This window comes from Lolium perenne, chromosome 5 (assembly GCF_019359855.2).
Source record: "Lolium perenne isolate Kyuss_39 chromosome 5, Kyuss_2.0, whole genome shotgun sequence".
Classification (NCBI taxonomy): Eukaryota; Viridiplantae; Streptophyta; class Magnoliopsida; order Poales; family Poaceae; genus Lolium; species Lolium perenne.
This window is the reverse complement of record NC_067248.2, coordinates 126,377,439-126,394,407: the sequence shown is the minus strand read 5'-3', so window position 1 is coordinate 126,394,407 and position 16,969 is coordinate 126,377,439. Positions and strand designations below refer to the sequence as shown.

The 16,969-nt window shown below is 42.3% G+C and overlaps 2 protein-coding genes across 2 annotated transcripts; one reads left to right on the top strand and one right to left on the bottom strand.

Moving 5' to 3' along the window:
• Positions 1–5,094: 5,094 nt before the first annotated feature.
• On the bottom strand, positions 5,095–9,626 carry LOC127304802 (uncharacterized). Its single transcript, XM_051335387.2, has 5 exons — positions 9,482–9,626; positions 9,088–9,390; positions 8,753–8,905; positions 8,230–8,319; positions 5,095–5,350 (listed from the first exon to the last, which is right to left on the bottom strand). Exons 1-5 carry the CDS (start codon positions 9,580–9,582, stop codon positions 5,272–5,274), a joined length of 726 nt encoding a protein of 241 aa, XP_051191347.1. The 5' UTR covers positions 9,583–9,626; the 3' UTR covers positions 5,095–5,271.
• A 5,177-nt stretch (positions 9,627–14,803) lies between these two features.
• Positions 14,804–15,534, top strand: LOC127303563 (uncharacterized). The gene is made up of 3 exons (XM_051334282.2): positions 14,804–14,862; positions 14,967–15,287; positions 15,381–15,534. Exons 1-3 carry the CDS (start codon positions 14,804–14,806, stop codon positions 15,532–15,534), a joined length of 534 nt encoding a protein of 177 aa, XP_051190242.2.
• The last annotated feature ends 1,435 nt before the right edge of the window (positions 15,535–16,969 follow it).

Genomic DNA, 16,969 nt, shown 5'->3' with positions numbered 1-16,969 from the left:
GCAATCGCTTGACAAGAATGGCACATGGGATGTTGTTCCCTTGCCTAATCAAAAGAAGGTTGTCCGCTGTAAGTAGATATTTTAAAAAAGGAAGGTTTGTCTCCTAATGAGCCTCCGAGGTTTAAGGAAAGGTTAGTAGCAAAAGGTTTCATCCAAATTCCAAGTATTGATTATAATGATGTATTCTCTCCGGTTGTGAAGCATAGTTTCATTCGTGCATTCTTTTGTATTGTGGCTATGCATGATCTTGAGCTTGAGCAGCTAGATGTAAAGACTGCTTTTCTGCATGGTGAGCTTGAGGAGGAGATATATATGGACCAACCTGAAGGTTTTGTTGTGCCTGGTAAGGAGGATCTTATTTGCAAGTTGAAGAGGTTCCTTTATGGTTTGAAACAATCTTGAAGACAGTGGTATAAAAGGTTTGATTCGTTTATGATTGCACATAAGTTTAAGAGATCTCAGTATGATAGTTGTGTTTATATCAAGTTTGTTAAGTGGATCACCAATATACTAGCTGTTATATGTTGATGATATGTTGATTGCTGCCAAGAGCAAGAAAGAGATCACTACTTTAAAGTTATAATTAAGTAGTGAGTTTGAGATGAAGGATCTTGGTGCTGCTAAGAAAATATAATCATCAGATAGATAAGAATCAAACTCTTAGTTTATTAACACTTAAAAGTTAAGAAATTACCTTTGTGTTAAACCTAGTTCAATTCTAAACTTATTATCAAATATGGTAAAACCCACGGTCTAAAATGCATAAAAGTCACATATTCTTATTTAAATCATGACTTATTAAATATATAGAATATCACAAAACTAAATTCGTTTACATTACGAATTATAGTTCAAACTATTTGAATAAAATTAACTATGAGTATTTTAAAACTCATATGATCATGCCTTGGTGAAATCAAACATCACCATTCAAAATTGCGGTATAATCCTTATCTTTGACATTTTGATTCCAATTATAATACAAATACAATCACATATGATATAGTGACTCACCACAAGCATAAAATCATTCACAAGATATTTAGTAACAAAAGCTACTTGGCTATCCAAAAACAAATCACATGAGAGGATAATACCCATGCCACATAGGATGAAAATATCTACATGGCTTGAATCCTAAGCTATGCCACCTCATGCTTAAAGGATTGCTATGGATGAGAGCATGACAACCAAGCACCTTATTCATCAAATCAAAACAGGAGCCACCCACATATGTGTCATGATACTAGAGCATGCCCAAGCCTATAAAAGGAACCCTATACCTCATCCATTTCATCATCTTGTACCATGATACAAGCAAACCAAAAAGTTGGGCCACTCCATACTTTAGATAGGACCAAGATGAAGCAGCTAGAAGGTGGAGGCATACCACAAGAAGCGGGTTTATCAGATTTCCTGAAGAACAAGCTACAGGAGATAGTAAGGTAGAATTCTTAGGCAGACCACATATTTAGATAATCACATCATCATTCCTTGAGTAGAACCATAGATTATAATCCAAATCCTTGTGGAGTGAGAGGGGTAATTGGTATAACCATATCCAAATACTTCTAGTGATACTTTAGGAAGTCCATACCATGCATGATCATCGCCATTGGGTAATGATCATAAACCTTAAGAACTTGAAGTAGAAGCCATTAAGAATAAGCTGATCATGTCTAATACATGATCATGCTTTAGAGATATGTGAGGATAAGTTAAATTCTAATATGATAAGCAGACATCAACCCTCACATAAAATCATAGGGAGACTACTAGCAACCCTAAACCATTTCCCATATTTTAATTAGAGAAACAACTGAATAGTAACAACCCTTTGTATAGTTCAGCCTCTATATCAACCTAAGTGACCCTTGATGGAACCATCCTATGAGTGGTGAGGAAGACCAAACCCTAGTCAACTTAATATGGTATTAAATCACATATAGAACCTATGCCCATATCTCAACCTAATTGGGGTATTAGTTAGTGATCACAAGTAAAACCCTAAACCATATCTCAATTATGTTTATGCTTCACCTGGTGAGCATAAAATGATCCTAATACTAAACCCTAACTCCCAACTCCAAGTATGGTGTTCACAACCATATTCTTGGAAAGAAACTCACGATATAAAATAAATAATGAATACACCAACATGTTATAATTCCAAAATATCAATTATGAGTAAATACATAAGATTTATCTTAATCATTTCAAACCAAGATTTTGGAAAACAAAAGATACAACATTCAAATAGATCCAACATAATTCCCAAGCCCTAGGAAATAAACGCATGAAATCATGTCCCTGAGATCACCTTATCAAATAAGAATCCAAGATAATAACCTTTACCTTGCAAATTAATTCTTGCATAAAAATACAAAATAAAACCCTTCACATCAGCAGGAAAGTAAAACATCCTTTTTAAAATAATTTGAATATTTCAAAGGTGATATTCAAATTCCTCCCCATATGAATGTTTAATCCAAACCCTAATAGCAAGTGACAAAAACAATGTATTAACATATATACATAATGTTTTATAGCTCCATAATAATATTTTAGATGAATTCCTGAATAATACATACACTCCAAATACCTAAATAAAATTGAATTCAAAATGAAACTCAAATCAGATTCAAATGGAAAATACAAAACAGAAAATAAATAAAAGAAAGGAGAGGAAATCCTTACCTGGCCACAGCAGCCCATCACAGGAGCCCAACACCAGCCCAACACCGTCACCACGTAGTAGCCCGGCCCAACCCACGTACCCCTTCACTTATCCATCCACGATGAGGACGTCGTCGTCTTCGCCTCCTCCATCTCAGCACGCACGGTAGAATGCCACGGCACTGACAAACCTCCACGTCTCTGCCGCCATTGTGGACCACGCGACCATCGATGACCACCGGAGGGGTATAAATACCCCAGATCGAGAAACCCTAGCGCTCGTTTCCTTTTCTCTTTGTTCAATTTTCACAATGCCGAAACCCTAGCTCGCCCGTCATCCATTCATCGCTGCCGATTGAGGCATCCCCGAGCCACGTCGTGAATGCCATCAGCATCGCCATGCTTGACTTGCCCATCCCGAGCAAGGAATCGAGCTGGGGATCTCGAAATCCAGCGAATCGAAGCCTTCGTCTCCGACGCTGACAGCTATCGATTCTGGCGACTGTGACCGCCCTTGCCCCGCCGACCACACCAGCGTGCTCACGGTGAGCTACTGATCCTCCAGAGCATCCCTGCCCTCTCCCTAGAACCCTGCATCGTCGTAGCACCATATGCCTGCAACCTCCTCCGCTCGGCCTTATCGCCGGCGAAGCTCCGGTGACGATTAGCCAGCGGCGCCGCCACCTTTAGACTCCTCGTGATGCGTTGGTTCGAATGGAACCAGTTGCTCGTCCGCGCATGGCCGGAATCGTCGCCGCCGATGACGTCAGCCCGCCGGCCACCGTGTTCCTGGCCACGTCATTGATTTTGACTTGGTCAAGCCAACGTGGCCGCTGAACTAGCCACTGGCCCACCTGTCAATAGATGTGGGTAGGTTTAGTCCGGGTGTAGTTAGCATTTCTAATTTAATTCAAATTCCATAAATTGCTGAAACTTTGCAAGAATAAATAAAATTCATTTCAATTCATATAAATATAAATAAGATATCAAAATGCTCATAGAGATAAACTCTATCCAATAAAAATATAATGTGAATTTTTTATTTTAAATAAAAAATTAATTATTTAACCTTTATTATTTAAACCTTTTCTTTTATTCAATATTCAATTAAAATTCAATAATTAGGAAAATCTTCTAAATTAAATAACAACTATTATGTAGGAAGGATATAAGGAAGGAAAGATATAGCAGGAGCGGATACACAGGATGTTGCAGATGGCAAGTATGCTATTTAACATAAATCAATGCCTTCACGTTGTAGCTGAAATGGCGGGCTGCAGGAAGACAGATGTCATAGGATGCCTTTGTGCGAGAAATCCAACTCTGTTTGTCCTCTGTTCTATTGGATTTGACATTTTCTCTAATCTTCCTCTACAATCCACTGAAGTTAGGGTGTCAAGTGGGATCCTACCTAAGTCCCACTTATAGTACATTTTACTTTTTTAGTGTAAATTTTAACATAAAATTTTGAACTAGAAACGACAAAAAACACTAAAAGTGAGATCCTACCGGGATCCCACCTTAACACCCTAACTGAAATCAGCTCTCTTTTCATTTATTTGGCAGCAATCAAACGCTTAGGCCCTTCAAAATGTATTGTATCTTAGCCCGTTATCTTAGGTACTGATATATGTTAAGAGAAAAACTCTCCGGTGCATAGTATCTTAAGAGTTACATTCAATGATTTTGTGTACATGTTTGCATGGGATTGGCCGATCAATGGATTTTGCCTATGACTCTGTGTAAGAGTTGCATCTTAGCTCAGATACAACACCAATCTCTTTTCTCATTTAATATAGTGCCACATAATCAAATCACCTATGATGCTACGCTAAGAAACTCCCATTATGAAAGGCCTTAGGTTCAGGTGAGGTAGTGAACAAATTTATTGTGATTTCGAGCAAATCCCAATACTCTCTTTGCAAAAGAGTTTTTCAGCTTCCTCAAATACTTGGATGTTTCTATTCATGGATGTGAAAGAGCGATTGTTTGCCTCCCAATGAGTATGGAAATCAAGGCCAAAAGTAGCAGTTTCTTGCTTTGTGAGTAGTTTGCTTTGGTCCAGATGTTCGTATCAGTTCTACCTAGTTTTATGTAAATTAACTAGGCAATTCTCTCCTATATTGTGGCAAAGCTTTTGCCCCTGTTTCAAAAAAAAAAAAAAACCTGTGCCAACTTGAAGAGAAATTTCTTGTCTATCTGTAGTTCCAACCATTGAGGATTAAATCTTCTCTTGCCCCTGAATTAACGTACTTCTTCCGATCCATATTAGTTGCCACTAAGAAAGATATATCTAGACATATGTTAGTTCTTGGTATACCTATACTAGTGGTAAGTAATATGAATCAGAGGGAGTATGATATTCTTAGTGATCTCAATTCTCAAAGTCCTGGCAATCACAATTTTACCTATACGATGAAATAAGACAGAGTCTTACGAACTGCTAGTATCCCAGCACAAACAGACGTTGTGTCTCTTCTAATAAGGAATTGCAACACATAAATACCAGACAACAAGCAAGGATAATTCCACGCCAAAGAAAGCAAGGATAACAAATTTAAGACAAGGCTAAGACAACTAAGACTAGATGACGTTTCAGGCTTCTGAGCTTGACGCTGCAATGCTCTTGGACATGATAGCCTCATCTGAACTCTTCAAAAATAAACCACCATTTCTGCAAGAAAGGGGGCAATTTTTTCAGTAAGCGTTACAAGCATGGTTAATTTCACTATCCTTGTTAGGTGGCCAGAACCTGATGACATCTCCTAAACCAAAATGCAGCAAGAAACTGATTTCACTATTTTTCCACAAGCCAAGCCTCTAATATATCAGGTATGTCCCTGCCGTTTGAAACCGAAAGCATCACAAATGACTGGCCCAGACATAATTGGCAATGATCAACTAAATATCTGAGTTCTGTTAGGAGTAGAAAGTAATATAAGTTGTATATATGTTATGGCTGAAAATAGACATGTTACAGACAGACTGTTCTATATGTTTTCTACATTGTTGCCCATATATGACATGAGACGCAGTATTGCATACACCACCTATCTAAACCAATGTACTTGTCCTTAGAAGTAGAAAGGAAGAGAAGTTTCTAATGTAGAAGATCTGGAAAGTTTCATCTCAGGCGGCAAGTATCATTTCAAATTTTAGACTGTACTAGGAAAAGTGCCCGTGCGTTGCATCGGGACAGAAAAAAGCTATATGGCAAAAAACAAATATTTTTATCGAATAATCTGTAGCCTGAAAGAATTTTAGTACATAAAAGCAATTTTTGTTAGCGGGACAAAGCGTATTTCTCATTAAAATTCACCTAGAATTTTTATAACATCAGAAGATAGAAATGTTTAGATGGAAAATTCATTGAGCAACTATAAAGAGAAAAATCAGAGTAAACCTAGGACCGCACTTTTGCTGTGGTGGTCTTGCTTGTCAGGTAGGGGGCTGCCCTAGGTCGCGGTCGTGCTCAATCTGCTAAGTATGTGTTCATTGGCCACGGCTTTTCGCTGAAACTACCAGCTTCATCATGCATGTCCACGACACACCCTGTGTTATGCGTGTTTTGTCCGACAACCGGTACATTTGCGGCATCGTCATCGCCAACAAAATCGTGCACTGCCATCGCCACCTCACTCATTTGATCATAGACTTCAACACTTCAAATCCCGAGGCCTTCGTCAACCAATACACACGGTTTCACTTTATTACTCAATCAGATTGTATGTCATCCTGGCAACGGTTTGAATTGCTATTAACTTAAACTCTGAAACGAGCTAATGAGAGATAGGTAGAGTGCTATATTTGCCGCTACAACTTCAGGCTTTGCAACTTGAGATAACTCTGCTAGATATGTGCATTGAAGTTTCATGGAATATGGCACATATTTGTGCTTTGCAATGATTCAACCCGTAGAGAGTGACAATGCAACGCTCAAACTGAAATAAAAGGCCATTCTATGCACGATGATTTCGTTGTCCTGGAAGCCTTTTCAGAACTGCACGTTTCTGTCAATGAAGTTTTCTGAATCCTAGCAACGGACCAGCAGTCGATTTTTTGTGCCGGAATTTTGGAGGCAGCTCGGGAGCGCGCGCAGGTTTATTCACGCATCCGATCCTCACCACCCCACAGCCTGGAATTTTGGAGGCAGCTCGGGAGCGCGCGCAGGTTTATTCACGCATCCGATCCTCACCACCCCACAGCCTACATTTTTTATCGCTTTCCCTTCCTTTCTCCTTCTTCCTTCCTTCTGTAGTTCGTTTTCCTCCCTTCATAGCACCGGCATGCAATTCCTCTTTTAATCCCGCTACCACATGAGATCTTAGATCATAAGATGATTCTGCTTCTTGTTGTGGCTTGTTGCAACCTGAAAAAATTAGACATATAAACCGGTGGGACTCCTTATATGGAAGCGAGGTGGGACTAATCGACACTTAATATACGTGTATTAAGGTGTTGAGCGATGTGCTCCTGGATCTTCTCGATCGGCTCTTTGCTAGTAGTTAATTGGGCCGCCGGCACGGCCCGACGCACAGCGATGGCAGTGAGATATCCCGTGGGTCAGTTAACAGAGGAGCCTGCGCACTTCAGAATTCCAGGTCGTGGCTCCCTATGAAAAAATTCAGATCGTGGGTCAGTCAATCAGCAGAGCTGGCGGTTGCTCGCGGGATTGCAGGCGCGGAGGCTGGTCGTGTTCTCCGTGGGGGACCGGGCACCTCTACCCCTGGAGATGCACCGCGTCGCGCCGTCGTGCTCTCTTGCCGGGCGGGAAGAAGGTGACCGCGCCTCTAGCCATGGTCTCCCCGAGCTCGGCCTCACCGACGTGCCGGATGGACGGCGCTGCAAGGACCGTGGTGGTCTAGGCGCCGGCCTGAGGTTGGGGATTCGGCTATTGGGGCGGCGGCGACCGAGTGCTGGCGGATTGGGCGCAGCCTCAGCTGGGTAATGGCTTCTCCTTGCTCCTCCTCCGATCTTGATTCCGGCAGCAAATTCGAGCTCGATTTGGACAAAATCAAGTGGGACGGACGCCCACTTAGTATGTTTGGACGCATATGAAGGAGGGCGGCTAAATGTGGCGGCGCTGGAGCAGTCAACCTTACAAGCGCCTCTCGATTCGTCGCAGACGGCATCGCGTCGAGCAGGGATTGTGGAGAAGGAGAAGCAGATCGGGGCCAGGGGATCGTTCGGGAGCGGAGACAGGAAGAAATAAATATAGCGAACCGGTACAATGGCAAAGTGCAGTATTATGCGTTTTGGTGGGAGGGTAAAACGGTCCAAAAAAAGCGTTGACGAAAATTTTGACAGAAACCTTAGCTCCTTTATTATTAGGTATATAGATTAGCGTGAATAACTAAGACTTAATATACCAGCAGCATAAATTGCTGAAAGACATTGCAGAAAAGAAAAGAAAACACAAGAAGGACTTGATTTATTCTATAATTACAATATGGCCTTACGCATATGCATACAATATCTGTAGCCAACAAACCTGATCATCATGTTATAAATGGGAAAAAACACATGAAAATAAATCCAAGATATTTCTGTTACCTCTTTCGCATAAAGCAACGGGCAAGGGTGTGTGGTGGGATTCGACGACCAGCTTTGCTCTTCTTACCCCTTCTCCTGCAATCCCAGAATCTGTAACAAGCTATAGTAATTAGCAGAGGGTTCTGACATCAATGAAGTCAGACATATTGTTCCTCAAAAAAGTGAATTCAGACATTTTTCTTTTAGAAATTTCGGTGGAACCAATTTGTTTGCATTTCGATCAAAATATGTCAGTGACAATGAATTTGTGGCAGACTCAAATAGAAAATTCAAACTTTTACCATATTTTGGTTGGATTTCAGACTTTCAGCTAAATTCAAGTGATGATTTTGGTCATTAACTGTTCAAATTGAAAACAGAAATAGCTGAATTTGGGGAATTTCAGTGTTGCCCGAATTGTATTTCTACTGAAAGAGGAATTTAGAGAACTTTTTTTTCAGGCCAAGTCGTGTGTATCAGAAGATGAAATTGAGAAGGAACTGGATGATGACTTGAAATTAAGCACATGGTGCGTATGTAGTACCTAGGACCAAGAGAGACGAAGTAGGTACGATCAAAGGAGCAACGAGGCGGCGGTCGCATCTTGGATTTGAGCTCCGGGCACTTGGCAACCCACCCCATGATGGCCTCCACTGCCCCGCGATGGAAGCGCCTGTAGTGTACTGACGCCCTGCGGCTGCAATCAAACACAAACGCAGCTCTATGAACAGAACTCTTGGCATGTCTAGCATGTAAGCATTGGTCTCAAATCTGCAATTAAAACACTGTACTACTCAGAAGAGTGACCCGATTGGTATTTTTGTTCTGGTTTTGGCGACAGTGGAAATTTGGTGGTGGGTGAGGGATTGCGAGACGCACTGGTAGGGGTCGGAGCGCATGGAGTGGAGGACGCGGCTGGCGCCGTGCAGGTCGGGGTGGCCGAGGAGGTGCGCGTCGGCTCGTCGGAACAGGTCGTCGGAGATGGTGCTGGCCTCGCCGGCAGCGAACCTGGACATGACGTCGAAGACGCGGATGCGGCCGATGATGCGGCTCGCCATCCAGCTGCAGCCGGCGAGGTCGATGGGGCCCGACACGTACGCTTCGGCTTCCGCCCACTTGCTCTCGAGCAGCAGCAGACGCAGGTGCGACGGCAGGAAGGACACGCCCGTCTCCTGCTCCAGTCTGCGACGGCAGCAATTTTGGTTCCAATCAAGCACGCGCCGTTTGTTGCGGCCGGTGGCAAGCAAGAGATTATGGACGGAGAGAGACGTACGCGACGGCGGTGTCGAAGAGGTTCCGGCGCCTGAGGAACCAGAGGAGCCGCCGGAGCCGGAGCGACGTCAAACACGCACCGTCGCCGTGGAAAGGCCCCATTGCTCTCCCTGACCTTCTCCTGAACCCACGTCTGTCTCTCTCGATTCGTCTTCAGGGAATCAGACTATCAGAGTGGGGTGGAGAGGGCTTGATGGGCCGGCTGAGTGTTTGCTGGGAGGCCTACCTAGACGAGAAATTCTGCGTCCAATCAATTTCGTATGCCGACCTGGCCGGCCCACCATTCCCCAATCTTCGATTTTTTTATATATATATTTTTCCTTTTACGTTTTCAAAAGCTAAACTTTTTAATCCGAGTTTTTAAAATCCGGAATATAAATTTTAGTTTTTTATAACAATCTAAATATTTTCAAATTTTGAACATTTTTCGAACTTGGATATTTTTTTAGATTACACTTTTTTTTCAAAGGTTATATTTTTAAAAAAAATTAACAATGTTAGAATTTGAACAATTTTCAAATATAAACATTTTTTAGTACGAACAATTTTTGAATTTGAACATTTCTAAAATCTGAACATTTTCCAAATTTGATTTTTTCAGATTTAAACTCTTTTTTATATCAAATTATTTTAAATTTGAACTTTTCAAATTTGAACAAGAAGAAAAAAATAAAACATAAAAAATAAAAATAAAGTAGGGAAAAAACAAAAAAAGGGAATAACATAAATGGACCAGGCCTAATATCCGCCCAGGGTGTGTGGTGCCTGTTAAGCACCGACTTGGTCGGTGTACAGGATTGGCCGTCTAGTTGTGGGCCTCCTCTCTCCACACCCCTAAAGCCCCCATCCCTTAGGAAAATCCTATACATCGTCTATTAGCGTGTGTTACCACGCTCTGTCCACGTGCGCGTGCCCTCTGGGCCGACCCATTACAAATTTCCGGTTAGGTTTTCTTCGGGTTTTGTCTGTTTCTCAGTTTTTATTAGTTTCCTTCGATTTTCTTCAGTTTTCTAGTTTTTCTAGTTTTTTCATTTTTCTGCTCTTTCTTTTTTCTGTTTTCTGTTTTCTGCTTCAACAAATTTCAAATTCAAGCAAATTTAAAGTTAAGAAAATTTAAATTCGAGCAAATTTCAAAGTTGAGCAAATTTTAAATATGAGTAAATTTGGAAACTGAGCAAATTTTGAATCTGCGCAAATATCAAATCTAAGAAAATTTTGAATCTCAGCAAATTTCGAATCTGAAAAACCTTCAAATATACATTAAAAATTTGTATATTTTTCAAGTCTAAAATTTTATTCGAAAATAACATAAAAAGAACTATCTAAGGAAGCCCTTACCTGGGCCGGCCTAGCAAGGAGGCACGCAGAAGCGATGCGTGCTTGCTCGCGCTAGCGGGTGATGTATAGGTGTAAGGGTACATTACTCCTAGGTGTGTTTTTGGTAATTAATGACAATCCTTATAGACTAATGTTTTCATTGAGTTTATATGTTGGAATACTACCTAGGTATTTCTTGTAGTCCTATTGTTGGATTCAATTGTGGATGCCCTAAACATAAAGATATACCTTAAGTATTGGCATCGTGATCTTGAGTGTTTGGTTTTCAAGAGAAAAATTCGAGATATTGATCTAAGCCGGTTTCATGATAGTCTCATGAGTTGAGCTGTGGTTGACTATGGTTTAGAGTATGCAATCAAATAAAGAGTTCTCTATATACCTCAAGATGTTATGATAGAGCCTGGGGAGATACAAGATTGAATTGAAGTTGGTGAACACATGAAGCATAAAGATTGTACCACTTTGGATCATCTGATCTTGTGGATGGTAAGCCTTGTCAATTATGCTCATGACCTAACCCACTATATATGTGTGTGTTTGTGGTGTCAATATGGGTTACGTATCTCGAGAACTTATGCTTGAACTTTGTCATCCATTCGGTGATAATGGACTTGTGAAGATGTGCTTCAAGGAAGCTTTCCCATAGTCTTGTATGATGGAGCAATTATGAGTCTTCACGAAACAACAATAATCAAGTGAGGCATTTCGGCTTGAATGGAGCCAGAAGTGTTGCCACCAAGATTAAGCGGGATGCGCAAGGCAAAGGTATGGTCTTGCTAGATTTTTCTCTATACCCGAGTTTACTTTTCTTGTGATAGCCATCGTGCTTGAAGTACATATATATTGCTATCACTTGTGTTACATATATCTTGTGCCTATCTTGCTTAGCTTAAGTTGTTGATGTTGCACTTAGTTGAGCCTAGCATTTATGTTTTATGCTTGTAAAATAAAAGTTAGTTTAATTCCGCATTCTTACAAGTCAAATCTGTAATAGTTTTTAAATCACCTATAGTTTTTAAATCACCTATTCATCCCCGTCTAGGAACAACTCGTCATTTCAATAGGTTGACTTCCACCCTTCCCGCACGAATCCAAACAAGCGCGATCTGCCGGCTAAACCTATACACCGACCAGCTCGGTGTCTGGTAGGCACTACACACCCCCGCATGGGTGTGGGACTGGTTTTTTCTCCTTTTTTATTTTCTTTTCTGATTTATGGTTTCTTTTTGTGATTTCTTTTCTTTCTAATTCTTTTTTGTTTATATTTTTTTCAAATTAGAAAACATTTAAATTTTCAAAAAATGCTTGACTTAAAAATGTCCAAATTTGGAAATTTTCGATTTTTAGAAACATTCAAATTTTTAAAATGTTTAAATTTGAAAACCGTTCAAATTTAAAACTTTTCAAATTCGGAAAATATTTATATTAAAAAATGTTTAACTTTCGGGTTTTTTCAAATTGTAAAAATGTTTAAATTCCAACACGTTCAAAATTTCCTCCAAAAATCATTTTTGAAATGTTAGATATTGAAAAACGAAAAAATAACAAAAAAGAAGCAGAAAAAAAATGTACCTGCTCATGGACCGTGACCCAATGATGTGTGGTGCCCCTTACCCGCCAACCAGGTCGGTGCAGGGGATCCCTCTAATCTACCGTCTGCCGCCGTGGCCGTGAAGGGGAATGCCCCGCCGAAGTACTGGCAATGGAGGGCTAGACTTGCATGGAACTCCTATCTGCACTTTAGTAGTACCATGGTACCGTAATACTTCTCAAATTAGGACAGTCTTACAAACTGCTAGTATGGCCATCATAAACGCACCAAAATGCAACACGAAAATCCCATACAACAAGGAAAATTCCACTCAAAATAAAGCAAGGATTACAAATTTAAGACAAAGCTAAAACAAAGAAGACTAGATGGGTCGCGGTGAGAATTCTCATCGACCAACCGTTCCCAGTTTAAGGGGTGGCCACTTTGTTTTTCTCTTCTTAGTCTTGTGTGTTGGTGGTGTGTATTTTTTTCTTTCTTCTTCTCCCTCGTAACCTCCGTGTACTCTGGTTCATTTGAACCCATCTTATAGATACTGAAAAGCTTCATAGATAACTTGACTGAATATATGTTCAGGCTGGCTCATGCCCGCCGTATTTACAGTCAAAAAAATGATGTATCAGTCTTTTGAGTTTGACGCTGCAGTTCTCCTGGACATTATAGCTTGATTTGAACTCTTCAGTATAAAGCAACGGGCAAGGGTGTGTGCTGGGATTCGACGACCAGCTTTGCTCTTCTTACTCCTTCTCCTGCAATCCCAGAATCTGTAACAAGCTATACTAATTAGCGGAGGGTTCTGACAGAAAAGAATTAAGATATTTTTTCTTTTAGAAATTTCGGTGGTACCAATTTGTATGCGTTTCAATCAAAATATGTCAGTGATACATGAATTTGTGGCAGATTCAAATAGAAAATCCAACTTTTTACCATATTTTTTTTTTTGGGTTTCAGGCTTTCAGCTAAATTCAAGCGATGATTTTGGCCATTAACTGTTTAAATTGAAAACAGAAATAGCTAAACTTCAGTGTTGCCCTAAATATATTAGTATGTCAAAGATGTTTGGCGCACGGCAACGATTTGCTTGCACAACAAAGATTTTTGGCGCACGGCAACGCTCATATGCACGGCAAAGTCCTGGGCGCATGGCAGCGATTGGGACGCACAGCCGTGCAGCATTGGCGAGGCGCATGGCAAAGAAGTCGCTGCCATCGATGACACTGTCGTGCGACCTTTGCTGTGCGACGCCCGCACGGCAAAGGTTTTGCCATGCGTATAGGGGTCTTTGCCGTGCAAATCGTTGCACGGCAAAGTCCTAGTTTCCCGTAGTGGATGAAAAGATGAAATTGAGAAGGAAGTGGATGGCGCCTTAAAGTTAAGCAGATGGTGCGTATATATGTAGTACCTAGGACCAAGAGAGACGAAGTAGGTAGGATCGAAGGAGCGACTAGGTTTTGGTCGCATCTTGGATTTGAGCTCCGGGCACTTGGCAACCCACCTCATGATGGCCTCCACTGCCTCTTGATGGAACCGCCTATACAGCTTTGATGCCCTGCAAATCAAAGACAAAGCAAAGCTTGATGAAGTGAATTCTTCTTAGCCATGTCCATTGCTACCGCGCGCGCGCGATAGTAAGAAGTTAGTGGTGGATCGGATGGATGGGAGATGGAAGACCCACGTACTTGTCTTGGTCGGAGCGCATGGAGTGGAGGAGTCGGTAGGTGCCGTGAAGCACGGGATTGGCGAGGAGGTGCTCCTCGGCCCGCCGAAATAGGGCGTCGGAGACGGTGCTGGCCTCGCCGGCCGCGAACCTGGACATGACATCGAAGACGCGGATGCGGGCGATGATGAGGCTCGCCATCCAGCTGCATCCGGCGAAGTCGATGGGCCCCGCCACGTACGCTTCGGCTTCCTCCCACTTGCCCTGGAACAGCAGCAGATGAAGGTGCGCCGGTAGGAAGGACACGCCCGTCTCCCGCTCTAGCCTGCACAGAAATTCTTCCTCCAATCAAGCACACAGCAATCAAGAGATTAGGGAAAGACATATATAGGGAGTCAGAGAGACTATGTACGCTAATGCGGTGTCGAAGAGTTTCTGGCGCCTGAGGAACCAGAGGAGGCGCCAGAGCCGGAGCGACGTCAAGCCCGCAACGTCGCCTTCCATCGCTCCGGGGGATGAACTGAATTCTATCTGGGTGGTGGTGACACAGGAGACTTCTCCTGATCCCACTTCTTATTTCGGTTCGTGTTCGAGATTGAAGTGAAGTCCGGCCGGGACGAGGTGGAGAGAGTTTGATGGGGCTCTGCGGGGCCTAGCTAGACGATATATATACGCAGTTATGGGCCTCCGTTGCACATCCTCCCCACCCCCACCCTTCCAGCACGATCAACCGCCATGGCCGTGAAGAGGATGCGTCGGCGGAGTCGCGATTACGGGCAATGTCCCGCCGAGATTCTGCTTTCCTCAAGCAGCACGGCCTGCATCACACCGCGCACACGTACGTATTATGCACTCAACGGACGCTGCACTTTGCGCTCGATTTTCGTCGTTTGTTCTCGGTTCGCGATTCAGTTCAGTTGCTCCCAATTGATTGATACTCAGGCTGGAGATGGAGGCCGGAGTGTTCTTCCAGGCGGCGCACCTGCTGGAGCTCGTGAGTCAAGGACGGTGGGGCCCCGCGCACCGCTACCTGCGCAGCTTCTCGGCCCTTTGGGGCGACGACGATGGCGCCGCGACCCGGCAGTACACCGCCCTCCTCGACAGCCTCGCACACAACTCAAAGCTAGCTTGGTTCGCCTGCCGCGGCGACGAAGGAGGCCGCGCCGCCTCCTTGCGCAAACCTCCCTTCCACCTCTTCCGTGAATACCCCGAGACAGCCGAACGCGAGGCCATGTACTGTTCGATGACCTCCCAACAAGCCAGGTACCTAAACACGAAGCCGATCCCAAATCCATCCCCGTTCGATTTCGGCTGTTTATACTGATGATTAGGTGTTTTGTGCTTTCCTAATTGCAGGGAATCCGTGGACTGGAATGACATAAAACTCAGGACCTTAGAGAAGGCTAAAGAGCTGCTGCAACTGCGTCCCAACCTGGAACGCCTGCCGTCGAATCGATTGCCGCGGCACATGCCCATGCCTCAGGACATAGTTCCTCTTGGGTACGGATAGAATTACAGCTTAATTGCGAGCTCACACAATAGTCAAGAACAACATCGCCTTGATCTCTTTTGCACACTACTGACCGGCATATATGTATGTCTTGCTAGATTCCGGGGCTGTCGGAGGCATCCAAGGAAGAGAGTAGGCCATAAAGCAGCGCGTGACATCGCATATTTCCTTGTACACAAGAGGTAAAATACAGGATATATAATTTCCACTCCCCACTTGTGAGCATACACATAATTGCCCCTTTTTTCCTATTGATAATGTCAGAGATTTTCAGCATTTACACAAATTATATTCTCGTGTGCAGGATGCCGCCTCGTCAAAAGATAAAACATGCAGGTGAATCAATTATGTCTTGTTTTTCTATCCACACAACCTAGTCCATGTCGTTAATTTTGTGCCAAACTGCCACCAATTCTTTTTAATATTTCCTCCATTCCAAATTAACTGACACAAGTTCATTGATATTTCCTAGGCAACATCTTACCTAAATCTGCATCAATTAATTTGGAATGGAGGGAGTACTATATAATGTTTCAGTTGTTGTATCTGCTGCCCATCAATTTATACTATGTGAACAGTGTGGCAGATCCAAAGTTCCAAACTGCCCTCAACTTATGGCTTGTCTAAAATTTTGCTAGATAAAGATAAAATCGTAGGATATTCAGGAAAATGTATTCTTGCTAGATAAGTACCAATTAGGAAATATTTGACCCACCACACTATATAGCAAGTATTCTAGCAACTTGCACGCGAAGTAGACAAGTTGGTATATGTACATTATATATTGTAAATGGGCATGAAAAATGATGCTGTATTAAAGGTAAAAGAATCAGAGATATTATACATACCACTATGTTCTTAGATGGAATATTTTATTTCCTTGATAGCATATCTCCATGTAAACGAAACCTAGCGAACTAAAAGTGATTAAAGGGAATCTAATTAGCCTCAAACAGTAACTTATTGTGTGAATAGGAATTTTTGGTGTTAGGATTTGAGGAGAGAGACAGCCATGGATAGCGAGCTTGGGGAAAATTCTGGATGGATCCTTATCCATCTCTTTCTCTCTGTTACTTCACTTATCTTTGTTATATTTTACATTTTGGTCCTCCTAGAACTATATATTTACATAGCACTATATACACCAACACTCCCCCTCAAGATGGGGCAAATACATCATAAAGACCCATCTTGCTACAGAAAATAGAGAAAGATTTCTCAGGTAGCCCTTTCGTAAGAACATCGGCGATTTGGCTAGACGAACTCACATACGGCATGCAGATTATGCCTCTATCTAGTTTCTCTTTGATGAAATGTCGGTCAATCTCCACATGCTTGGTTCGATCGTGTTGCACGGGGTTATTTGCAATATCTATAGCCGCCTTGTTATCACAATACAACATCAGTGGCATATCTTGGAATAGTCCGAGCTCCA

Coding starts and splice junctions, on each gene's coding strand:
- LOC127304802 (XM_051335387.2), bottom strand. CDS start 9,582: ATGGGGCCTTTCCACGGCGACGGTGCGTGTTTGACGTCGCTCCGGCTC. Junction 8,320..8,752: donor TTCGTCTCTCTTGGTCCTAG/GTACTACATACG, acceptor AGCTTGTTACAG/ATTCTGGGATTGCAGGAGAA. Junction 5,351..8,229: donor CGTTGCTTTATGCGAAAGAG/GTAACAGAAATA, acceptor CCTTTCTTGCAG/AAATGGTGGTTTATTTTTGA.
- LOC127303563 (XM_051334282.2), top strand. CDS start 14,804: ATGTCCCGCCGAGATTCTGCTTTCCTCAAGCAGCACGGCCTGCATCAC. Junction 14,863..14,966: donor CTGCATCACACCGCGCACAC/GTACGTATTATG, acceptor ATTGATACTCAG/GCTGGAGATGGAGGCCGGAG. Junction 15,288..15,380: donor ATGACCTCCCAACAAGCCAG/GTACCTAAACAC, acceptor TCCTAATTGCAG/GGAATCCGTGGACTGGAATG.